Here is a 23,905-nt window from a genome sequence, read left to right as displayed (position 1 = left end):
CGGGTCGTTCCGAAACCTACACTCGATTCCAGCCAGTGCTGTTGGTGATGTAGTTTCTTCCATTTCGTGACGGTTACCTCACATTTTAAAAGATACAAAGCCATATGTTCATGTGTTCATGTGTTCGCTCTTCGGCCTATTGTTTACTACTGGATCCAAACCCGACGCTCAATTCATTACAGCAGTATGTATATACATGGCGCACAATCCAGAATTCACGAGTCTACAACAGCGAATTCATGGTCGAACTATACGACACATCTATTCTCTATAGCTTCTTGTCTTTGGCATCGCGGGCATAACCGCTTGTCTCAAGATACGCCTTGACGGCTACTTGTAGAGAATCCATGTTTGTCTCACCTAGTCCCAGAGTTGCATTATCCCACTTCTCGTACAACGTGCCTCCAGTAGCCCATATTCTGCGCAGTGTAGCGATTGTAGCAATCGGGTTCCCTGATTGCCACAGCTCGGCCTCTGACTTCTCCAGATTCTGGAGAGGTATAGACTTTACTTCAAACTTCTTCCCAAGCTGCTTTTCCAATTCCGCCAGAACTTGATTGGGGGTTACGACAAACGATGCTATCTTCAACGCCTTGTTGTACGAGGCCTCTGGGTGACGAAGAGCTGCCACCACCGCCTTTCCAGTGCTACAGACTCGGTTAGAAATCTCAAAAGTATCTCAACACCAGGACAGCATTCAAGCTGAGCAGTAGTACTCACTCATTCATGGTTGTAAACGCAATCTTGCCTTCACCATCGTCAACTACAGCAGCCTCACCCGTCTTGACATTGAAGCCGCCGATCTGGTCGCCCAAGTTGCCGCCGTCCACCCACATCTCAAAGTACGGACCAACCACCACGTACGTCACCTTCAGCCGCTTTGTCTGCTCCCGGATGTATTTGCGGATGGCCAACTTCTTTTGATGCGGCTTCTCCGTTGGACTTTTGGCATTATGCTCAATATCTGTACCATACTCGGATGGGAAGAACCACTGGACAGTATCAGACTCCTCCGCCAGCCTAATTAGCTCCTGTTGTTGGTCAAGAACTGCACGTCCGACGCAGCTGACGACGGTGTCGATGCCATGGTAGGCATTCTTGATGTCAGAAGTGTTTGTGATATCTCCTACTATCACGGATACGCCGGATTCTTTCCAGCCTTGAAGAAGAGCCGACTTGGCAGTGGCCGTGTTTGCAGAAGTGAAGATGGTGATTTTGGCACCGTTGGGTTTGGCTTGGACGATGTTATTGGTGATGAACTGGCCAATATTGCCGGTGGCCCCAAATATCAAAATACTCAATGGTGTAGTCGCCATAGTGATGCCGTAGTAGAGAGAAGATGACGGAGGTCTTTGAAAATTATTGTGTGCTCTTGGAGAAAGTCAAGCGTGAATGAAGAGCAATTGACATTGACTCAAGATGATGCAATGCGGAGATGTCAATAGCTCGCATTGTTCGCTCCTGATTGGCTGCCTGTATTGGTTTTGTCTTTACCCATTCAATGTTACCCATTCAATGTGGATATGAAGTCAAGTCTCGTCCTGCAACATAATCCCACCTCACAACTACCACCACGGCTTTGAAGCATCACGGAATGTATTGGTCATGCAGTGCAAGTCTCCGCTGACAGAGTGAAGCCTCCACTCATCAAGAAAGTCAAGGGTAGCCTTTTGGTTCGCATCAGTGGCCGCCGTCTCGAATATGTCGCGGCCGTCAATAACGTCAAAAACGGGACCAAAGGCTTAGGCGTCAGGTGGACTGAGTTGGATAAGGGCAGGCCGTTAACCAGAGCAGGAAGATACGACTCGAGAGAAATGGACTGGGCTGGCTGAGACTGACGACGACCGTTCCACACGGTTTATGACCTGACGGTGAATGATCGTAGCAACATGCATAACTCCAAGTTCCCAGACCCTAGGTTTAGAGACGGACCGGAGCATCAGGGGGAGGTAATGCTGCTCGCCAGGGCGTTGTTCGTCAGACTTAACTTGTATTACGTCTTCACATCGCATTTTCGGCTCTCAGATGCATTCTCTCCCCGCTACACTCCGTCAAGATCAAGTCGCTCATTCAAACCAGGTGCAGTATGCTATGGCCTAAGAGAAAACAGCAATTATAATACTGCTACCTGTAAGGCGGCAGTATTCCACAATATTGGACTATGGTACGATTTCACTCTTTTATGTGGGAAACTGAGAGTCTCCTGTTGCCAAATTCACACGAAATCTTCCGCACGATCGTTATCTAGCTATGCAAATAAATCCTGTTGCGTGACGGCTATAAGTCCTCTTTGCATGCCGAATTTCTGTCTATTAAAGCGTCAACTGCTTGAACACCACTGGTTGCCATGGCCGGTAACAACCTCGAAGTCAGCAATGCTTCCTAATTTTTTCTAATTCTTTGGTTAACTCCGCTCCTTAGAGATATTATAACTACTATTCCACTATGCTGCGATATGGTTCTCGATGTGACACCCCGACGTTTCCCCCTAGGGATAGAATTAGCTAGAGGTGCGAGATGGGCGATACGAGCTGGAAGACCATTCCTGCTAGCAGAGTGCGCTTTCCAACACCTTTGGCTAGAGTGCAAATATGCGTATCTCTCACGCTTGTAATATCTGCTTGCTTTTCGACGCATTGCCAATATCAACTTTAGGACTTTACATATACGGAGTATATCAGTGGTATTTTACATAGTTTAGAAGCCTAATCATGGAGACAATCTATTTCAAAAAGGAAACCACTTACTATTGATATTATTGTTCATACAGTGTTACATACAATATCGCCTTGGCATGCTTTTGAGCCAAAGTCTTGAACCACGTGTACACTTGAGACATCACTTACACTTCACCTATTTTACTTGATATGTTTCTCTCTCGGGTAGACTGTAGTTTAAGCTTATTACACACAATCACGGTTAGCTGGGCCCATTGAGGATGTGTTTGAGGATGTGGTAGTTAGGACAATTGACAAACAGTCACCGATTATGTTTGCTCAATCATCACAAACCGACCCAATCGTCCTTTCATACAAAACACAAGGTAATATTGACGACGTGCCAAGTGTCACCATATTTGATATGTCATAGCCAAGTGCTCCGAGCGATAAAGACATGTATGTGCGTCCTCAATTGCTGAATCGGCAAATTGATCACGCGGGTAGTTCCTTTTTTGTTTTCGGGCTGTGAGGAGCGATGTGCATTCAAGAACGAGACCCGAATGGGATTTCCCATGTATAAATGCGCTTTGTTGATTGAACGTCCTATTGTGCGATTTTGCGTAAGGACGATATAGGGTCTCAAATGGAGCCAGCGACGCAATTTGACGTGTCAACTCACACGAACAAACGTGTTTGCTATCAGTCGATACGGACGAGAGCGACAGCATTGGAAGACATTCCGCCAGCAAGGAAATACAAGCCAATTGAGAGAAAACAAGTCCAATTACGTCACTCGTGCGGGCCCAAACTATCACGGTTTGTTGAAAGGGTCAAGCAGCACGGATTCTATTTCCCAGGCACGTTCTTCCCAGACTGTACTGAAAGCGTCTGACGTGTTGTCGTTGATTCCGAGAAAAAGCACCATTTGCTTAAAAGCAAACATGTCAGAGTACAATACACAAACTCAATACGATAAGGGCCGTGTTGCCGTTCAACTCTCTCTGTATTCTTTTTTGCCGTACCAAGAATCCTGTTCGGTCGGCCGGTAAACAGATGTCACGAACATTAGTGTCGACCCAAGATTCAAGCACACCAGACTTACTAAATATTAACTACCTCCTTTAAACAGTTAGCTACTTTCACACATCAGCCACACCTTATACTTGATGAGGAGCGGACAGTAAGCAACGCCTTTGCCGGATGACGCGTATTCAACCTTCCTAAATAGTCTACCTCTCGCGACAAACTTCCAGAGGTCCGGCCGATTTCCAAGTTTGCCTGCCCGGAAACCTAGCTAGACTGTTTGCAGAACGAATTGTGCAATGTCCCCACAGACTATCGGCGGTCTTTACGAGAAAGTATTGCCCCCGGAGAATATGAAGGTTGTAAAGTTATGCTTTTCCGGCAACCCAATTGGAAACCAAGTTGGGAGAATACTCGGCCGGCGGAATCGGAAATGTCCAGCCACAAACCGGGCACTGTGCGTTCACCACTGCCAATAAATCTCTTGGCTAGATGTGTTGCCGGAGCCAGAAACTACGTGTGAAAGCTGCGGGCCGACGACCACACGCACTCAATACTCCGTACAATACGACTATACGCAATGGCCACAACTACGTTCATCAGCTTCAATCCCCATCCTCTGTGGCCAGTTCACTTTCTGCACCGTTAATTGACTCACTGTTACCGTTTCCATACTGCCAACAGCTTGGGCAAGACTCTCCGCTGTCACAACGTCAATGCTTAGCGGCAGCCCTTTTGTTCAGGTCGTCAGCAAAGGGGCACATGCATAGCGGTCCCACAGCTCCAGTTCAAATCAGCAATGATCAACCAACAGAGCATGGGGCCGAGTCATCCCTGAGCAAATTGATGCTGTTTCCAGTGGAACATGCGGGTACATTGCCCAGGGCAGAGGCAGATCGCTTGGCAACGCCGGTATAGCCACTCCCGCATTGCCAAGGCCCGAGATGCCGAAATACAGACAAGACGAATTGATGCCACAGTCGGATGCGATTTATATCTAGCCTCGAAGATTGAAAAATATGTCACGACTGAGCCTGCAGCTTGTTATCTCGAATGGCATATACCCTCTTTTTCACGCCCCCATGCTCTTGAGACTGGACAATGATATTGTAAATGGCTCGTCTAAACTGTGGGCTCAGCTGACTCCAACAATACCGAGTGCTACATGACAGAATCCCTCCTCATAAACTACAAGTGGTCCCAAAGTTGGAAATGTACCGCAAAAAGACCAACTCACACACGCTGGCCTTATGTACGTCCAACGCCCTCCAGATGGCATGGACCTTTTGTAAGTCCCTCCCACGGCACGGCGTCTTATAACTCGTCGGCCATTGCCCGTTTGTCTCACAACCCCAAGGTCCTTTTGAAGCCAGATTCTCCACATACCCCATATAACGTAGCAAATTGCCCATGGATGGACCGTAAGCAATGTCCAGAAAAACGTGGAGAATCACTGCGTTTGTACGGGCGTAGCCAGTCGGGGATAGTCGTCCTAGCTTCCATCGCAAATGTCCTGTGCGTTGCCTCTCCCAAAATGGTCTCACGAGTAACCTGCCGTGTTTGGCTTCGAGACATGGCGCTAGTATAGACGCAGGCAGGCTCACCTCGATCAATCTGACATGATAAATATTTCACTGCCGTCCGAGCTCACTTCCGTGTTTCTTGAACCTTGTTGCTGCCAGCCACTTCTCCCACTGACAGACTGGACACTGTTCAACTAGACAGCGTCCTGGGGACAATTCAATACACGCCATGGCTCTGAAAAACGTATTTCGACTTACCCAGAGGGCTGGGCGGCCAGAAGATGCTGCAGATGCCGCCAGCACATCCATCTCCATCAGCCCTGCGGAGGAGTTGCGATCGTTCCAAAGGCAACACAAGTGGGATCCCTTTCTTGACAATGAGAAGCTCGACACTATCGAGAGCGCAATTCAGTCGGACAATGTCGAAAAACAGGAAAAGGTTGACGGTGCTCTCATCCAAGAAAATTCCCCATATGTCGAAGTTAGAGCAGCTGTACGTATCTCTCCGCAATGCTGGAAAGTTTTGGCGTGTTGCCACAAGACTTTCAATGTAAATCATCAAAACATCTTACAAACTTGTGTCTTCTTTGACAGGTCCCGCCTACCGATGACCCAGACATGCCCGTCAATACCATTAGGGCCTGGTTTCTCGGAACTGTTCTTTGCACGATAGTTGCAGCTTGCAACGTGCTGTTGTCAATGCACCGAACTTCTGCCAACATTTCGTCAACAGTAGTGCAGCTGATTGCGTATCCGTAAGCCATCTTGTTTCCTTGCTTCCCTCCAGCTGTGATTGGAACTTGTTTGACTAAGCATATGAGGTAGACTCGGCGTCGGCATGGCAAAGGTCCTGCCCAACAAGGAACACAACATCATGGGCCTTCGTTTCAACTTGAACCCAGGACCCTTTAATGTCAAGGAACATACAATAATTACAATCATGACCGCTGCTGGCACAGCCTTCAGTTATGCTATTGACATTCTGCTGGCCCAGGAAGTTTTCTATAACCAGCACTTCCAGTAAGTACATCAGCTCAACAACGCCAGATACTTGCCTGACTTGTACCACTTTTAGATGGGGTTTCCAGATTTTGCTCATCATATCCACTCAAGCCATGGGCTTCGGAATTGCTGGAGTTGCTCGTCGGTTCCTTGTTTGGCCGTCATCTATGCTCTGGCCAGCTAACTTGGTGACCTGCACAATCATGTATTCCCTTCACAAACACGTTCCTGCTGATCCAGCAGAAACACACGGTTGGGCCATCTCCCGATACAAGTTTTTCCTCATAGTTTCCCTCTCAGCCTTTGTGTATCACTGGATTCCCGAGGTGTTTGCGCAGTTTTTGCAATTCTTTACCTTTGCGTGTTGGATTGCGCCGAACAACGTCGTCGTCAATCAGCTGTTCGGAGGCTTCACTGGTCTTGGCATGATTCCGATTACATTCGACTGGATGGTTGTTTCTTCGTGGCTGAACAGTCCTCTTCAGAGTCCATTATTTGCGATTTTAAATATGGGCTTCGGTTTCTTTATATGCATGATTGGAGCTATCGGTCTGGCTTACGCGGGACCAGAATTCTACAAGTATCTACCGCTCTCGTGAGTAAACCCTTCCTTGGAGAGTCTCTCCGCAAATCTTGCACGAAAGCTCTAACTTCGATATCTTGCAGAGCAAATAAGAACTGGGATAGATTCGCAAAGCCATACAACACATCTCGTATCTTAACTCCACAGTACACCGTCAATGAGACCGCCTATGAGCAATACTCGCCCATCCTTCTGGGAGCTACTTTCTCACTCAGCTACGCCATGTCGTTTGCTACCTTGATATCAACCCTTACACACTGCGCTTTATTTTACGGACCTGACATTTGGCGCCGGTGCCGCAACGCCAAGTCCGAGGAACCTGACGTGCATCTTAAGCTCATGCGTCGCTATAAAGAAGCACCTGAGTGGTGGTTTGCGGTCATTTTTGTGCTGAGCTTCGTCTTTGGTATGCTGGCTTCTCAACTTTGGGAAACCCATCTACCTTGGTGGGCGTACATTGTGTGTATCTTAATCGCCATTGTGTTCTTCATCCCAATCGGAATGATCCAGGCTATTACGAACCAGCAGCCAGGGTTGAACGTTATCACCGAGATGATTTTCGGCTACATGTACGTCTTACCTGCTGTGATGGTTTACTTGTGTTACGACATGGGCTAACAACACTAGGCTTCCCGGGCGACCAGTCGCAATGATGCTTTTCAAGAGCTGGGGTTACATGACTTGTTTTAACGGCCTCAATTATGTGTCTGACATGAAGATTGGGCATTACATGAAGGTTCCACCTCGAACCATGTTTGCCGCGCAAGCTTTCGCCGTTATCTGGTTGTCCATCGTCCAGATTTGCACTTACAACTTCCTTATTGGCAACATTGACAAGATATGCACCGATGAACAGCCACAGGGACTTATCTGCCCTAATGCGTTGACATTCTATAATGCCAGTGTTATTTGGGGTGTTATTGTAAGTACTTCCTCAGTGAAATCGGTCTATTTGCTCGACTGTTGACTAATATTCGCCAATAGGGACCTAGGCGAGTCTTCGGTGCAGGGGGAATGTAAGTATTGACATAATCCGTCTCGTACTCTTTTCGATAGCTAACAAGATTTGTAGTTTCGCCTGGATCAATTGGTTCTGGCTCATTGGCTTCGTCATGCCCGTACTACAATACTTGATCGCACGCCGCTACCCTCGTAGCTTTGTTCGCTTCGTCATCTGGCCCGCCATCTTCAGCGCCTGCGGCCTAGTTCCGCCAGCCACCTTGTATTACATGTTCCCCTGGGTAGTTGTTGGTGTCATCTTCAATGGCTGGATTCGCAGACGATATTTCGGCTGGTGGGGTATGCTTTCGTCCAATAGTGCTCATTTCGTATAATCTGATCTCTTGCTAACCGTTCATATAGCTCAGTACAACTATGTCCTGTCCGGTGCTTTAGACATCGGCTCGCGACTTTGTGTCGTTATTGTCGCGCTTGCTCTTGGTTTGAGTAACCGCGATTTCCCATCGTGGTGGGGAAATACTGTGATGAATGAGACGATGGATCGCACTGGCAAGGCTGTGCAGAAACGGTTTATTCCTAATGTGACTGAGCCAATTGGGCCATCTCACTGGTAAAAGAAACTGCATGCTGCTGCTATCCTGTATGCCGGAACGCCATCCGGAGTTCGTTTAGGTATTCCGAAATGAAGTCAATAGAAGATGTTACTCCATGGCCAAGTCACCCCAGAATTTGACTGTTGTAGCAGATCTCGACTGCCAAAGCTCGTCATCCCAGACACCTTTCAAGGATCCAAATTCTCTGTCAATGTAATCCGCCAAATCTACACCGTAGCAAATCACGTCTGTCCCCCAAATGGACAGCACTTCACTTCCTTGATCCTCCCGTTGGGTCACAAACCTGTGACCATATACTGGCAAAAGCGTCGGTACATGGACCAGATGCTCCTTTGCTATATTGAGAACTTCCTCTCGATCTTCAGGCTTCTTACCCCACGACTCATCCCAGAACTTATCATCTTCAATGTCGGATATGACAGTTCTCAGTGGCCAGTCCAGCTTCGCGCGGATATCGTCGAAGGAACCGTCCCGCCAATCTGGCCAAGGGTCTGGGTGCGTATGGACAATACCCGGCATATCATCGTGTGGGATACTTAAAGGGAGAGTTTCTTGTAGAAAAGCACGGTGGGCCGGAGTGAACCTGATATTGTAGGTGTCTTGGATCGAGACAATTTCAGTGTCGGTGAGGCCAGGAGTGAGCCGGGCTATTGGGGAGGAGCTGATTCGGACGAGATTGGACAGACGGCTGGCAGCAGACTTTCCTATCGCTATGCTTTTGGACATTCTTAGGGAATTGGTTGGCTTTCCTGTAGTGCGGAACTGACACATTCGGCTCAAGAAAGTGAGACGTAGCCAGAAGTCACAGGAATCGAAGGCTGGAGAGGGCAATGAGGGGTCTCTCGGCTCAGCTGTTGGCCAGTGACTCAGTGGAGGCTGACACTGAATTGATTCGGATGAGCAACGGCCAAGAGCTGCGTATCCTTCCTGTAAAGCTTTTGCACATCGGTCATCAGGGAAGACACCATTGTGTAACTCAGCGAAGCCCCAGAATCGCCCGGCTATTCCCTGCGATACCAACGTGCTATTATGCAGATACTTTACAGTAGGGCGATCGTGCAAAATGGTGCCAGAAAATACATGTGAGGCATACCGAGAAGCCCGAAGCCCCAAAGTGAGAATTGACGATTAAAGTGAAGCATACCTGTATAAAGCCCATACATTGAAGCTACCTACCTAAGAATGATTGTCCAGGCATTACACGCAAGATCGACGTCGTCGTCTATGGTGATATCATCAACGGCCTCAGCCATGGCTTTGTTCGATGTTGCTGCTTCACAAATGATCACGTTGGATACGTGATGAGCATCGCTCATGATGTTCTTTGCCCATTGCCATTTACTTTTCATCGCTCCAGTAACGTCGTCGACCCCATTCAATGTGCTTTGTTCATGGAATCTGCTGTCGTTTTGTTCATGACAATGCAAACGCTGTATTAGAACCGCATCTGCACAATGCTTCGGATCCCGCGTATAGATACCTGCAACATCCGTGATGAACACACATCGTCGTACACTAGGCAAGCGAGTCGCCAGCTTGTGCATCAGCGCATCCCCCGATAGAATTGTGGCTCCCCATGCGCGATCCAGGACAGCATCTCCAAATAATAGCGGAACAAATCCTTGACGTAGCAAGTATTGTACCCTTGCGACCAATCGGTCGCTTGATTCCTCTGTCAAAGTTCCCTCGTTTGTCTCAACCGTGTCATATGGTGACACTGATAACACAGGTAGCCCGCCACGGTCCTGTAATCTTTGCAAGATATGGTGATGTAGTCGTAATACACGTTGCCTTGTCAATGCCATGCCAAATTTCACCTCATCTTGTTGCTCCAGTTGTCTTCGAGCATGGTCGTTTGATGAATGGCTTGCATTTTTGCCCTCCTCTGTCCTCAGAGTCAGCCACCCAGATTTGACACGGTACTTCTTAGCGGGAGGATGTCCAAAACTGCCAGCACCATGAATAATAATCAGGTGTCTTCCCAAGGGTCTGAACTCTTCATGATAAGCGCGGGTTACTCCATCCACCAGGTTGTCAATATTAGGCGAAAGGGTGCCTGAGATCGACTTGTCTGTAATGGCGGCACCCCCAAGTTTAACAATGACTGTTGCCATTAAAGCAAAATTCGCACGGAAATAAGGAAAGAATGTCAAGATGCGAGTAAGCGGTGGTGCCAAAGTCATGAAAGCAAATGACGAATTGCGGCAAAGGAAGGAGGACAAACTGTGCGTGTCCAGTCGCACGTGATTTTATTGTGTAACCTCTCTCTCTACCTTCCTCGCCAAACTCTCGACCTTGTTCGCCATCAATACGGAGTACTCAAGACGCAAATCGAGGCTAACGACTATCTGGGTGACTATTTCAATAACTCATTTGTCGATTGTTGGATTTTCCAAATGCCGAAGGGATGAGCAAGTGAGTCGCCTAACTCCAGCCCTGTGACATCACGATTCCCAAACATCGCGACCATATGTCAGAGACAAATTACACGTATCTGCCGCCATGATCAATTCTGCTCGGTATTATTCCAATGTGTTGTTATGTACGGAGTATTCTGTACAGTACAGCACTCATCTGATGCCCGAGGAAGGACCCTGTTTGACTGATTGCATAGGTTGCATACCTCTGTGCAGAGTACGGAGTGTCTCACAGGAAGTTTCTCTGCCTCGGACGCCTGTAGAGATTACCCCTCCAAAAAGAAAGGCTGTTCTCACCGAAATGCAGATTCCTGCCAGCAGCTCGACCACATTAGTCAACTTGCGTTGTTATCGAGAGTCTCATTCGCTTTGTTCCAGCCAGAGCAAATTCCCGCCACCATCCCGTTTGTCGGACCGCAACCACAAATGCTGATGTGAACACTTGGCACACCTTCGGCTATTCTTTGTGCCAGGGCGTTGTGTCTTCTTACAACACCAGCTTTAGCATGGAGTAATCAACGGCAACGGATAGTCGAAAAACAAACGCTATTGACATCAGAAATTCCGCGAAAATATTCCGAAAATGGCATAGAGGCCAAAGTCGCCCCGAATCATTAGCAATGGGCTAAAACGAATCAGACATGCATGGCAACCATTGGCGTTGCTTTGCTGAAGTATCAATGCCACGGCAAGGGTCGAAGAAACTGTCTCACCGTTTCACCCACCAACTCGAGGGCCAGTCAATCTTTTATTAGGTGGCGTATGGCAGGCGTCTTTGTCTCTTGTTACGGCTAGTCTAGAGCGGTCCGTTGCGCCACCCGCCCTGTCAGCTAACACAATCCCGTTGGATGTGAACACTTTGGGAGAGCTGAGGCATCATGTGGCAGTGCGGTTGGGCACTGTGGTTGCTTTGCTCCAGGCAAGTCAGCTTACGGCTTTGGCAATTGGTAGGGCTGAGAGTCAACATGTTGGTGGAAATTGCAGCCATTGGCTGGGGTTGCCGGGCTCAAGGCTTGGCGATATTTGGTAACTATTGACAATAATCCACCGGGCACAGAGTATTCGTGGGTTTACTTTTCGTGTGCAAAGAGTTGCTACCCTCTTACAGGCTGAAGTGAGACCTGGCTTGCAAACCTGGGTCGTCAAGAGTCTGTGTATAAAATATGCAGCATGTCATTTCTTTTCGCACGGACAAGTAATCTCACAAGCAAACTTGCCAGCAATCTATTCACCCAACGTCTTCAACTTGGCTACATAACATCATGGCTACCAGCTGTGAGGCTTGCTCGTCTGTGCAATTCGCCGGCAACATCAAAAAGAGGCTTATCGTGTGCTGTGACGGAACTTTCAGCGGTGTAGACAAAGGAACTGATGACTACTCAAGTAATGTCGCTCGACTGACCCGCGTTATTTCCAATGTTGGTATTTCCAAAACTGGAGAAAAGATACCACAGGTCGTGTATTATCAATCCGGTGTTGGCACCGGTTCTCTAACATATGTGGACAAGGTCCGCCAAGGTGGGTAATGCAAATCCTCTGTCTGTAGACTTGCAATTTCTTCTAACATTGTTCCAGGTGCCTTCGGTGGAAGTCTTGCAGAGAATGTCTGCGAAGCATACAACTACCTTGCCAACAACTGGGGGCCAGGAGATGAGATTTTCATATTTGGCTTCTCTCGCGGTGCATATACTGCCCGCTCTCTGGCCGGCGTCATCTGCCAAGTAGGCTTACTTACACCACTCTTAATGGACAACTTTTTTGAGATCTACAGCGCCTACAAGAACAGAGGGAACCAAGCCTTTGATGAGACGGAGTGGGCAAATGCGCCTCTGATACCAGGCGAACTCGGCACTGTCCCGCCACAGGATGGTGTTGCAACTCCGTCTTATGGCACTCGACTCCAACATTTGCGCAAGGTGGCGCACTTACATGTGACGATCAAGGCCGTGGGTGTTTGGGATACCGTTGGCAGTGTAGGAGGACCGAACTGGTTCGGCCAAGCCGGTGAAGATGCGACATTTCACTCAACAAAACTCAGTCCTAGTAAGTATATCTCGCAACATGAAGCTGGCAGATGTACTGAAACTGCGTGTGATTAGAAATTGAGAATGCTTTCCATGCACTGGCACTGGATGAAAGTCGTGGAAACTTTCCACCTACGCTGTGGCACATTGATTCCACATGCCTAGAGAAGGACGGGAAAACTCCACGTGTGAATTTAAAGCAGTGCTGGTTTCCAGGATACCACTCAGATGTCGGTGGACACAGTCGTGGTGCAGTCGACAATAACAGCGTCGACGAAATAGCCTTTTCCTGGATGTGCGATCAACTCTTTGGACTTCTGCAACTCAGTGGCACCGCCCTGCAGAAATATATCCTCTTCAGAATTGGCATTTCTGGTTTCGACACGAAGAATAAAAGCATTCGTGATTTGTCAGCCGCCTGGAAGTCGATCGCTTGGAGTGACGGCGAACTCGAGAACACCAATTCCTTCACCAGCTTGTGGTGGGTGCCGTCATTCGTTTCGACAGCCAAGGTGGCCTATCACCGTATTCCCGGAGAAACAAGCGCATTCGAGAAAGTCGATGGCCAGAAGAAACCAATACCGTACAAGCAGTTCAACGAGGAAATCCACCCAAGTGTAATTCATCGAATCAAAAACAGAAAGGGATATATGCCAGGACCGTTTGCAAAGAATTGGAGATACGTGGAATCAACAAACGGTGCACGTGCGTGTTGGGTCAAGGGCTCTGGAAAAGATGAGATTGTTCTGAATGAATACCTAATTCCAAACCTTGGCGAGTTTCACAAAGGTGCAGGGTTTGATCACTGGCAGGGTAGCTTGGAACGAACATTTGCTCCAAAGGATGTGGTTGCCTTGCAGGACAAACTGCCGCAGTAATGTTTGCCGAACGATTTTCGTTTAGTTGGGTGCACAGTATTTCGCTGGAAGACCACGAGTTGGCGAGTTTGGTGGCCATGGTAATGTGGCTTCTCGGATATGAGTGGTAATACAGACGCCAAGAATGACTTATTAGCTTTAGCATAATACACAATCTAACTATCAAAAGTTACTCATACGATTTGATAGAAGCATTGAGATCTACCTTGCTTCGAACAATAAACCGTAGTCGTGACAAAATGAAATATATTCATTGCCTTGGGATGGCGCGATACCCGTTATTGGATGACAGGGCAATGACACTGTTGCAAGTTCCATTGTAAGACCAGAACATTGTAGAAACACCATCACCAAGTCTTTACGACAGCCAAAGTAGAGAATGGGCATCAAATATACGACTTAACAATAGTACAAGTGTCATGACAGTAACCTATTCATACCTCTGTTACGATTCATCACTCTCAATCCTAAACCTCCAAAAAAGAAAAAAAAACAGTCCAAAACGCCAACCCACGCTATGCAGAATTGCCGCTCTATATCATTGACAACCAAAAAGTACGAATGAAAGCAAAAACAATAACTGGCTAAGTAGTGCTCGAATCAAAACAGCTCTCCCGCCACCAGTGAGCGTACCGTACATGCAAACCCGTCCTTCAAATGGGATCCACAGACCGATCAATACCATCATATCGAGCTCGCAACTTTTTAGGCGACGAGCTTTGACTAGAGCGGATGGTTTGTACCATGGGGGGTGACGACTCTAGTTGCTTAGACTTTTGTCTAGTCACCCTGTTGGGTGAAATGGCAGTCACTTCTTCCACGTCAACTGGTTCAACAGCAACACTCTTCTGCGCTTTTGGGATGGTCTTTTTCATTTGCGCTTCAATCTCAGGTGAGGATTCAGAGAGTGTTTGGACCATGCCATTGTCCTTCGACGACTTATCAGTTGATGCTGATGCTGGTGAATCTAGCTCCGTAGGTTCTGCAGCGTCTGTCGCACCATTCTTCGGCTTGTGACCTGGCGACGACCTATCTGAGTAAAAAACATCGTCGGGAGTGCTTTTCCCGTTACTAGGTTTGCCGTTGGAGATGTCGGTCAATTTTACCTCCTTGTCGTCAGTGGAAGGCTGTTTAGTTTGTGTTGGAGTGCCAGCTCCCTGTTCGTCCATTGGTGGGCTGTCTGCCACCGGCTCCTTCGGGGTCAACGTGACGCTCGGCGGAGCTCCAGATTGTCTGCTTGATAGCTTCTCCCTCACAGGAGTAGGAGAAGAGATCTCTTGCGGCCCCCGACCTCCAGCTCGGGCAGCTGCTCGCCTCCGCGAGGACAACAGGCGCTTCTCGGCTAGCTCCTTCTCTAGCCTCGCCTGTTGCTCATCCTGTAGCTCAAACAACAGATTACGAACCTGATTGCGCAACAGGGACGGTCGAATCTCCCAATTCAAAGGCTCCTTACGCAGGAGTTTACAGACAGTCCCTTCCGGATCCTTCAAGAACTCTTCCATGTAGCCCAAGACGAAAACTCCGCAGTCGCAAAAGTTGTCCTGCTCGGGAATCTTTTTGGCAGTCATCCCAGCAGGAACTATGGCCAAGTCAACACCCTTCTTGTCTTTCGCTTCGGCAATGAGGTACTCTTTCAACGCTCTGCATGTCGCCATGTGGGCGCTGCCCAAGGAGTCCAATGTGATTACTTTCGGTAGCCTGGAATCAACTTGTTGAGTCGCTGCTGAGGTCTTTGCAGCTGTATTTTTCGGTGCTGGGGAGGAATGCTGCAACGTCTTTGTGGAGCTGGAGAGATCTATATCAGCTGGCTCATCAGCAGGGGATGTGATGACATCGTCATCTTGTATAGATACACCCGACATATCATGTGCAATAGTTTTTATCTCTGAAGACGCTCGTTCCTCCTTCTTCGACACCTCATCCTCGGGCATGCCATGAACAGCGTAGGGCGTGTTACAGATAATTGCCAAGTACCAGTGGGCATTCTCGTTGACAGGGACCACGATATAGTCGTACGAAAGCAGGTCGAACTTGGTTGTCCAAGCCTTCACGCCATCATAGTTGATTTTGCCTTTGGTCGACCTCAGCTTCTCAAAGAAGAAAGTGCTGAAGAAATACACTTGGTTCAAGAGTTCTGGCTTCTCGCTTTCCAATTTGAATTGGAGATACCGCACGTAGAAGCTTATCAGGTTGTCGTTCAGAAATTCACCCTCGTCGAGTCTTGAGATATCGTTGTCGTCCACAGTGGCTCTGTTTTTGCCTGTGGTTGGAAAAACAAGTGACTTGTGCCACCTTTCTCTCCATCCTGGATTATCGCGGGTCCATCGATCTGGACTCAGTTCTCGTGGAATATACACCGGCGAAGACCTCCTAGTTCGACGAGTGGTAGGAGCTTGTGAAACAACCACTTCACTGCCCTTTGCTGTACCATCGGGCCCGTTTTCTCGCTCTGCAGCGGAATTGGTCAACTTGTCGATTATCCTTGTGAGCCGGGGGTCGCTACGGTTTCCATTCCGTGCGTCCTTGTGCCCATCAACCCTTGTTTTATCATTTGCTTCTCTCGAGCTCGAAGTATCATCTGACTTAGTTACTTTTCCCTGGTGTGAGGCGCCATACGTTGCTGCTCTATTCATAGCCTTGTCCCATTTGGTTTCAAGCTCATCACTAGGAGAAAGAACATTAATAAAAGCATTTGATTACATGGTAAACAACGCAAGAACTTACGCGGCGCAGTATTGGGTGTCCACGGAAGCAACCGGTTCCACGGCCTTGAGCAGATTGAAGACGTCTCGGTGGTCTGCAAGTTGCAGCCACAGTGGTCCCCCAGATTGGTGCGATCGAGGCCGACGGATGAAAACAAAATGACTTTTGCCCTTAGCATGATCTAAACGAAGAATGCTGTCCAGCGTAAGCTTCATCCATTCCAGAGTAGCATCGTCGTCTGTTGGAAATTTAGGTACTAGTGTTGTCGAGCTACCAGCCTGCTGCAGGATTAATTGTCCACGTTGGTCGTCATCCTCATTGTAAAATAACTTCCCACACACTGCTCTTCTGACACATAAATCACGCACGGCATTATTTGCTGTCAGGGATCCTCTTCGTTGTGATTTTGCAGGAGCCGTGAACTGAGTTTGGGGAATGTCACCACGAGATGAAGACTTCCGCCTTGGGGTGGCCAAGTCGGAGAAATTCGTCTTCTTCCTGGTCTGTGGACCAGGATCTTTGCTCAGTTCGTCCTCTGAGTCAATAGACTCTGCCCAGAAAATTCTTGTTCGTTTAACATGTGGACTGGAGGTGTCTGCAAAATTCGACGGTCGTCCTCGTTTATTTGCGGGGCGTCCAATGTCGGATGTGACTTTTGCAGGTGGAGGGCTCACTGCTTCTTCCAACTCATCAGGGTTCTGAACGGTATGAGTGTTGTCGTGGAGATGCTCCTCTTCAACATCAATGATGTGTGCCTGACGCGCACTTTCCAGTATCTGTTTAGGTGCGGATGACGATCGGCTCTTTCGGACTCGTGGCTTGCTCAGAACATTGGGCCCCTTGGGATGCAACTCCTCAACTCCGGTGATGAGGCCACTGAAAGCTTTATGTTTCCCGGAGCTCGACGTACTTCTCAACTCCCATGCATCGTCTTGGGAAGACCCAGTTAGATCGTGGATCTTGGCGTCTCGCTGATTCGCAAAGTATGGGCTAAATACGGCATCTGGCGGCGACAATGTTGTGTCCTTCTGTCTTTTCTCTTGGGGGCTTTGGCTAGATATGCCCATACTAAGAGGGCGTGGGGGTCTGGTCAACGTATTTAGTCCTCCTGCCGTGCCACGATTGATTTCCCGCTATTTTCATGTCAGCTTCGGTGCGCAATCTAGCTTTGAGATAGTTTTGCCAAAGCTTACCATCCGTCTAGAGCTCATTTCATCACTAGGGTTCCTGGATGAGGTATCAGAAAAGTGTGTTGAATTACATTCAGCAGTTGGAGAATAATACCCATAGTCAGGGAATGAATTTGCTTCGGAATGATATCGCGCAAGCGGGCTGCGACACGTCAGCGTCGAACAAGAAGACCTTTTTGGCGTTTGCAAGACTAAACATACTCCCATGAAGACTTTTGTTTACTCTTCCCAGGGGCGACGACGTTTATATCGGACCCTTTGTGACGTGGAGGATGGTCCAGCTTTGTCTGGTCGGAACCGTTGTCGTGGGGCGGCGAGAGCTGTTGGACGGGTAGCGGAGGACTGCGTCGAGGGCTAATAGATAGAATATTAGTAACGGAGGGGGTTGGTTGGAGATGTGGTTTTGCAGTTTCTTGTGCTCACCGTTTGGCGTGAGGCACCGCAGATTTGCGCTGCACAAGACTTTCTGGTGTTGCGGGAGACTTTTGGAGGAAGTTAGCAGCGGGGCCAAAGTTGAACGTTGAGCCAGCATCAATTGCTATGAATGGATTGACAGGCATCGTGTGGCGATTGAGGCCAATTTTTTGCGGGTCCAAGTCTGTCCATGTCTGGGCCTGCATGCAAGTGCCAGGCCAGGCGAGCAACTGCTGTGCGGTCGAACAGGTCCAGTCAAGGTAACATTGAAGTCAACTTTGACATGCCAGGCTGGATGAATCAAAATCAAGCCAGGCACTCTGGGACCAGCATCTGCACCCCAGGCTTTCGAGTCGACCAAATACTCCATACGGAGTACACATGAGGCTGTTCTCGACGGTCCCGCAAATGGCCACGATGCTGCGATGCGTGTTGATCCCAAGGCTTCCTTCAGCCTTCCAAGCCAGCAATACCTGTAGATTGATGGAAACGCGCTTTGTCGACCGCTTCTTTACGTACCTTGTGTGATAAGGAGCTGGAGCGCAGGATGCCTGCTCTCCTTGTTCGGGTCGTCGCAAGACTCATGGCACCGGTCGCAACGGGCGCTGGCGAGATGCAGTCATCGCCGCCATCACATGAGAACAACTGACACGTTAGAACCGAGCTTGACGCTCGTTTGCCTCTCTGTTGTGTGACGTGAGCGACAGGTTCCGGCGACAGTGGTAAGGCGCTCAACGACGGCAAGATTGAACGAGAGGTGATGGGGTAATGAAGCTTACGACGAGCACCTCTGCTCCGTACACGAACAGATGATGGCCGCGCTGCGACACTATCAAGTGCCTAGCTGGGTTGGTATCGAGGCAGTCAGTCTTCAGTCTGGTGCATGCAATATTGGGTGATAGGTGGATGAGCGGCCAATCAGTCACAGCCAAGATCGTCACGCGCTGATCTGGTCCAAAATTGGAGCTAAGCAGACGTTGAAGTCAACATCTTTCGATGGCGTGCATTCTCAGCCCTGTCAGTTTTGTCGGCACCTCCCGCCCTGGAACCGCAAGCAAATTGAACTTGGCAGGTCAGACATGGTGCCCGTGATCTTGCGTGATCTTGCAAGATGGGATGATCTTGATCCGCCGCCATGACACAAGTGGGAGATGAAGATGACTACTCCATACTATACATCGAGTGGTCTGGTGTAGAAATTGCACAGGGGGACACTGGGACATTGGCGCCGACTGTGTAGCGCTGTGATATTGTCAGAGCAAAATAGACGCCTCAATGCTCAAGTGCGAAATGTCCAGTCAAGTCTGGTTCAAATTTACTTATTCCCTTCAATGTTGCCTCTACCAGTAGCCATTGCCAGAGGAGATCAATACAGGCTATCAATCAATCAACGATTGACGCCAGTATTTCTTCGGGCCATCCAGCCAAGCGAGTTCCAACACGTGGTGTACCCGAAATTAAAATTGCAGTACGGACCAAGGAGCATCGTTTGTCTCCCATTTGCCCACGTTTGGAGACATGGCTGACTGTCAAAGTCTTGTTTCGGTATCACCTGTCACGGCACGGGTATTGTTGAATTGACTGTTTCATGACGTGGGGACACGTAAACAAATGGAATGCAGATGCACTGTTGCCATTGACCATCATTTTGGGACCCAGACACCAGTTGACTTCCAAATGTTGTTTGACCATTCACAATAAATATGAGCTAGAGCTGGCCAGCTGCGCGAGAAAACAGGGACTCGACGTGGGGCAGGCAGATTTGATCTTTTCAAATTAGGGGCAAGTCAGCGCTTGACTTCAAATCTTTTGCCCAATACCTCAATGTCAAAGCCTCTTCCCTAATTAAATAACATTAAATCACATTAACCAGTCCTTACAACGCATTGAAGGCTCTCCTCTACTTTACTTAAACAATCAATGATCCCTGCCAAGTTCCACTCGAGTTCCTGCACTCACTCTGTGGCAGCCTCGATCAACGATTTTTGCCCCACTTCTTTTCTCCATCACGATTTCGGGAGAAGCCACTCTACCACTCAAACCACTCTACCCCTTCACACTTCAACCCTTTTCGCGCTCTGATCTGCTCATCCTTTTGCCAGTTGAGTTAGACTCGTCCATTCGTTACCATTTACTCTATTATCATACATTCGTTTATTCTATTCTTTTTATCATACAGACAGGCTGCAAAATGGCTGCGCAGACGGGCATTGAGGTCGCTTTGGCCAAGATTATGGACGTGGTGCAGAAGCAAGTGAGTGTTGATCTTGGACACGTTGTGATTTCAGGGGTCCTCGGTGAAAGGTGAAGGACAAAGTCAACATTGCATGACACGATGAAAACACTTCCAGGGCAGTATATATCGAGATTGAGCAAGTTACTAATGACGTTAATTATTTAGAATGAGGAAATGTCTGAGCTGCGTCAGGAGTGCGCTCAGTTGCGCCAGTCCAACACTGAGATTAGCCAGCTTTTAAGAGAGACCGTCATGGTAAGTTGACAAACGCCTTCGCCTCGCCCATTACATCTGCCATTCTTCTTAACCATGTTTAAAATAAGCCGTTTACTCACACTTTGTCAAAGGGTCGCCGCGACAGCACTGGTCTCGCCGTTTTCACACCTGGTGGTGATGGCTCCATGCGATCATTCAGTCCCCATCCGCTGCCCAAGCTGTCTCCGGCCATGAGATATATCCCACCACCCTCGCCCAGCCCACAGCTCACTGTCCCTGCCATGGACCGTGAAATCCCGGGGTTTTACGTTATTATTCCCGCTGGTGGTGCTGGTACTCGTCTGTGGCCCTTGTCTCGGGAGAATCATCCCAAGTTTCTCCTGGATATTGACCTCTCCGGCCGCAGCTTGCTTCAGTCGACTTGGCATCGTCTGGTCCCTCTTGCCGGATCGGGCCGTATGACTGTTGTCGCTGGTCCTAGCCACTCAGAAGCCATTCAGACTCAGCTTCCTCAGCTCGAAGATGACAATCTGTTCACTGAGCCTGGTCCCAAGGACTCCTTGGCTGCCATTGGTCTTGCCGCCGCCATTCTTCTGCACCGCGATCAGAATGCCGTCATTGGATCCTTTGCCGCTGACCATATGATTGCCGGTGAGGATGCTTTCCTCAACTCTGTTACCGAAGCCGTCAAGGTCGCCGAGGAGGGATTCCTTGTCACCATTGGTATTGCGCCTTCGCACCCTGCCACTGGCTTCGGTTATGTCAAGCTTGGGGACAAGCTGGATGTTCCAAGCGCCCCTTCTGCTCGCCTGGTCAGCTCATTCAAGGAGAAGCCGGATGCCTACACCGCGGCCAAGTACCTGTCCTCTGGTAACTATCGCTGGAATGCGGGTATGTTCGTCACCAAGGCGTCTACGCTCATGGACTTGGTCAAAGAGTATGAGCCTGAGCTGCACCAGAACCTGACCAGAATCGCCGAGGCCTGGGAAGACAAGACCCAGCGGGATACAATTCTCAACGAGGTGTGGCCTACTTTGGAAAAGGTGGCGATTGACAATGCCATCGCTGAGCCTGCTGCTGCTGAGGGCAGAGTCGCTGTCATTCCGGCTACATTTGGTGGGTTTTCCTTTTGCATTTTCGCCGTTTTCTTTCCTGCACAGCTCGCAACAATATGATTCAAAATTTTCTAACATGCACCAGGTTGGGACGATGTTGGTGACTTTTCTTCCCTGGCTGAAATGCTTCCCGCCGAAGCCAACTCTCCCAGAATTCTCGGCGATCGCAACATGGGTATGTTCACATTCTGAGTGCAAAATTAACTTGACCCCTCTAACCAGTCTGTAGTTGTTGCCCAACAAGCCCCAGGTGGCATTGTTGTTCCCGGATCCGGCCGCCTCGTCGCTTGTCTTGGTGTTGACGATCTCGTCATTGTGGACGTGCCTGATGCGCTCATGGTGACCACTCGTGCTCGTGCGCAAGAAGTCAAGTCGCTTGTTGCAAGCTGCCGCAAGGCGGGTTTTAAGAATCTCATGTAAGATATGGATGGTGTGGTGATGAAAGGCATGTTACCAAGATTTCTGGTGTGCGAAAGGGATAGGTTGGCAGGAACAAAAATTTGCTGTAATATATTGATTGTAATGCGAATGGGAATGGAGGCTTGGCTCCTAAGATGACATTTGTAGATTCCAGAAAGAATTCTACTCTTTATTCGTTTTTCTATGCTGCAGATGGAGCCAGTCTCCAATGTGGTAGCCGTTTCTACCAGTCAGACGGTGCGGATGCTGAGAGAGCAATTGACACCTCTCGGGTACATGAGCCCCTCAACAGAGCAACCTCAACCTTCTCATTGCTTGCATGCAACAGCTCTACGCCAATTTATCAACCTGTAATCAACACTCGCGTCTTCCACAGCTCATCATGCCCTCCAGAGACGAGCTCCTCACAAAACTAAAATCCATCCTTCAAGACCACATAACAGAGACATCTACACCGGGTCTCTCTGCCGCAATTCTCACCCCAAATGCCTGTCACACTCTCACAGCCGGCCAATCCAATCTACAAACCCAGCAACAAATCGAACCGTTTCACCTCTTTGGAATCGGCTCCATTACCAAAGTATTCACTGCAATTGTCATACTACAACTCTGCGAGGAGGGCAAGCTAAGATTATCTGACGCCGTTGCGCATCACCTATCCTCCGAAACATACGCCGAGATAGACGATGCTGCCGACGCAACTATCTCCCAGTTACTAGGTCACGAAGCCGGCATAGATAGCTGGGAAGACGACCCCAAATGGATTACTCATGGTCGCGGGCAGACTCTTGACCCAAGGCACATATGGGAGAAGACAGAACCATTGAGTTATATTCGAAGACCGAAGAGGATTGCACCAAAACGAGGAGAGTGGTATTATTCCAACACGAACTACACACTTCTAGGCCTCATCATTGAGAAAATTGCACAAAATACAGCAGAGTCTGAAATCCGCAACCGCATTCTAACGCCACTGAATCTCCATGACATTTATCTCGAGGGCTTTGAAACCGCGAGAGGTGCCTTGCCCAGTCGCCATCACTGGGCAACAGACACATTTCGCTCAACAGCAGGCATATGCCCATCTTTCTCACTCATCAGAGACGACCTCATAGATGCCAGCACGTCCAATTTATCGGTGGAATGGACAGCCGGCGGGATGCTAAGCTCTGCGACGGACCTCGTCAGATTTGGACAGGCTCTCCGTGATGGAAAGTTACTGAGACCGGAATCTTTGGATGTCATGAAGAAGTGGAGGACGACTGCGCCAGGTAGTGAGGCTGGCCGTGGGCTGTTTCGAACCAAATTCGCGGGTTCCGGGGGAAGTGAGTACTGGGATGGGCATTTTGGAGGTGTTTTAGGCTTCACTGCCGGGTTGTGGTGGGCAGAGGATGGGGATGTCGTGGTTGCTGTGTTTTCGAATGTCGGTACCATGCATGCGGGAAGTGTGGCGGGGAGTGGTGCGCATGTTATTATGAATACGGGGTTTTTGGGGGTAGCGAGAGAGTTGGCTGAGGTAGATGGTGGTGATGTTTGATGTGTGGTATGGCTAGATGTTTCAATGTTCAATTGGGTTTAGATTGTGATTACAGGGAGAAACACGGTCTTGACGATTTAAGACCTTATGGGCCTTGTTACTGCGGCCAGTTTCTGAATTCGACCACTAAATCTATGTGCACCATTCAATGATAGAACTGGCGATGTCTTCACTGTGCTGCTCCAAATCTTATCGACAAGCCCGTCGCGAATTGACGTACCGTGGCCCCCTCGCGTTAGCTGAAGGCGCTCATCATCAAGCTTTTGTTTCCAACATGTCTTTTCGAACGCTCTCATAATACTTTGTTATGCAATCCGTGTGTCTCGATTCATTCATCATAGTACCTCCCAGACGTTGTCAATCCGACATTTGAAGCTCTTGTGGAGAGCC

The 23,905-nt window shown here is 48.8% G+C and overlaps 7 protein-coding genes across 7 annotated transcripts; 4 read left to right on the top strand and 3 right to left on the bottom strand.

Annotated features, from left to right (window-relative positions):
- Positions 1-268: 268 nt before the first annotated feature.
- VFPPC_05926 (isoflavone reductase family protein) lies at positions 269-1,316 on the bottom strand (the record flags this gene model as incomplete). The annotated part of the gene is made up of 2 exons (XM_018285041.1): positions 269-647; positions 721-1,316. 2 exons carry the CDS (start codon positions 1,314-1,316, stop codon positions 269-271), a joined length of 975 nt encoding a protein of 324 aa, XP_018141998.1.
- Positions 1,317-5,435: 4,119 nt separating this feature from the next.
- Positions 5,436-8,365, top strand: VFPPC_05925 (small oligopeptide transporter, OPT family; the record flags this gene model as incomplete). The annotated part of the gene is made up of 9 exons (XM_018285040.1): positions 5,436-5,699; positions 5,801-5,961; positions 6,032-6,226; positions 6,282-6,803; positions 6,875-7,360; positions 7,419-7,713; positions 7,776-7,807; positions 7,864-8,090; positions 8,154-8,365. The coding sequence occupies 9 exons, from the start codon at positions 5,436-5,438 to the stop codon at positions 8,363-8,365; spliced, it is 2,394 nt and encodes a 797-aa protein (XP_018141997.1).
- A 1,172-nt stretch (positions 8,366-9,537) lies between these two features.
- On the bottom strand, positions 9,538-10,548 carry VFPPC_05924 (amino acid kinase; the record flags this gene model as incomplete). The annotated part of the gene is made up of 1 exon (XM_018285039.1): positions 9,538-10,548. One exon carries the CDS (start codon positions 10,546-10,548, stop codon positions 9,538-9,540), a length of 1,011 nt encoding a protein of 336 aa, XP_018141996.1.
- Positions 10,549-12,044: 1,496 nt separating this feature from the next.
- Positions 12,045-13,684, top strand: VFPPC_13929 (peptidoglycan binding domain-containing protein; the record flags this gene model as incomplete). The annotated part of the gene is made up of 3 exons (XM_018291701.1): positions 12,045-12,300; positions 12,358-12,825; positions 12,882-13,684. The coding sequence occupies 3 exons, from the start codon at positions 12,045-12,047 to the stop codon at positions 13,682-13,684; spliced, it is 1,527 nt and encodes a 508-aa protein (XP_018141995.1).
- A 653-nt stretch (positions 13,685-14,337) lies between these two features.
- Positions 14,338-18,137, bottom strand: VFPPC_05923 (Ulp1 protease family protein; the record flags this gene model as incomplete). The annotated part of the gene is made up of 6 exons (XM_022428486.1): positions 14,338-16,348; positions 16,409-17,520; positions 17,581-17,614; positions 17,672-17,719; positions 17,779-17,931; positions 18,001-18,137. The coding sequence occupies 6 exons, from the start codon at positions 18,135-18,137 to the stop codon at positions 14,338-14,340; spliced, it is 3,495 nt and encodes a 1,164-aa protein (XP_022284291.1).
- Positions 18,138-20,182: 2,045 nt separating this feature from the next.
- Positions 20,183-21,978, top strand: VFPPC_13928 (mannose-1-phosphate guanylyltransferase; the record flags this gene model as incomplete). Its single annotated transcript, XM_018291700.1, has 5 exons — positions 20,183-20,245; positions 20,393-20,482; positions 20,575-21,559; positions 21,644-21,733; positions 21,788-21,978. 5 exons carry the CDS (start codon positions 20,183-20,185, stop codon positions 21,976-21,978), a joined length of 1,419 nt encoding a protein of 472 aa, XP_018141993.1.
- A 382-nt stretch (positions 21,979-22,360) lies between these two features.
- VFPPC_05922 (D-stereospecific peptide hydrolase) lies at positions 22,361-23,515 on the top strand (the record flags this gene model as incomplete). The annotated part of the gene is made up of 1 exon (XM_018285037.1): positions 22,361-23,515. The coding sequence occupies one exon, from the start codon at positions 22,361-22,363 to the stop codon at positions 23,513-23,515; it is 1,155 nt and encodes a 384-aa protein (XP_018141992.1).
- Between the last annotated feature and the right edge of the window lie 390 nt (positions 23,516-23,905).

Source organism: Pochonia chlamydosporia, chromosome 5 (genome assembly GCF_001653235.2).
Source record: "Pochonia chlamydosporia 170 chromosome 5, whole genome shotgun sequence".
NCBI classification, from domain to species: domain Eukaryota; kingdom Fungi; phylum Ascomycota; class Sordariomycetes; order Hypocreales; family Clavicipitaceae; genus Pochonia; species Pochonia chlamydosporia.
This window is presented reverse-complemented; position numbering and strand designations above follow the sequence as displayed.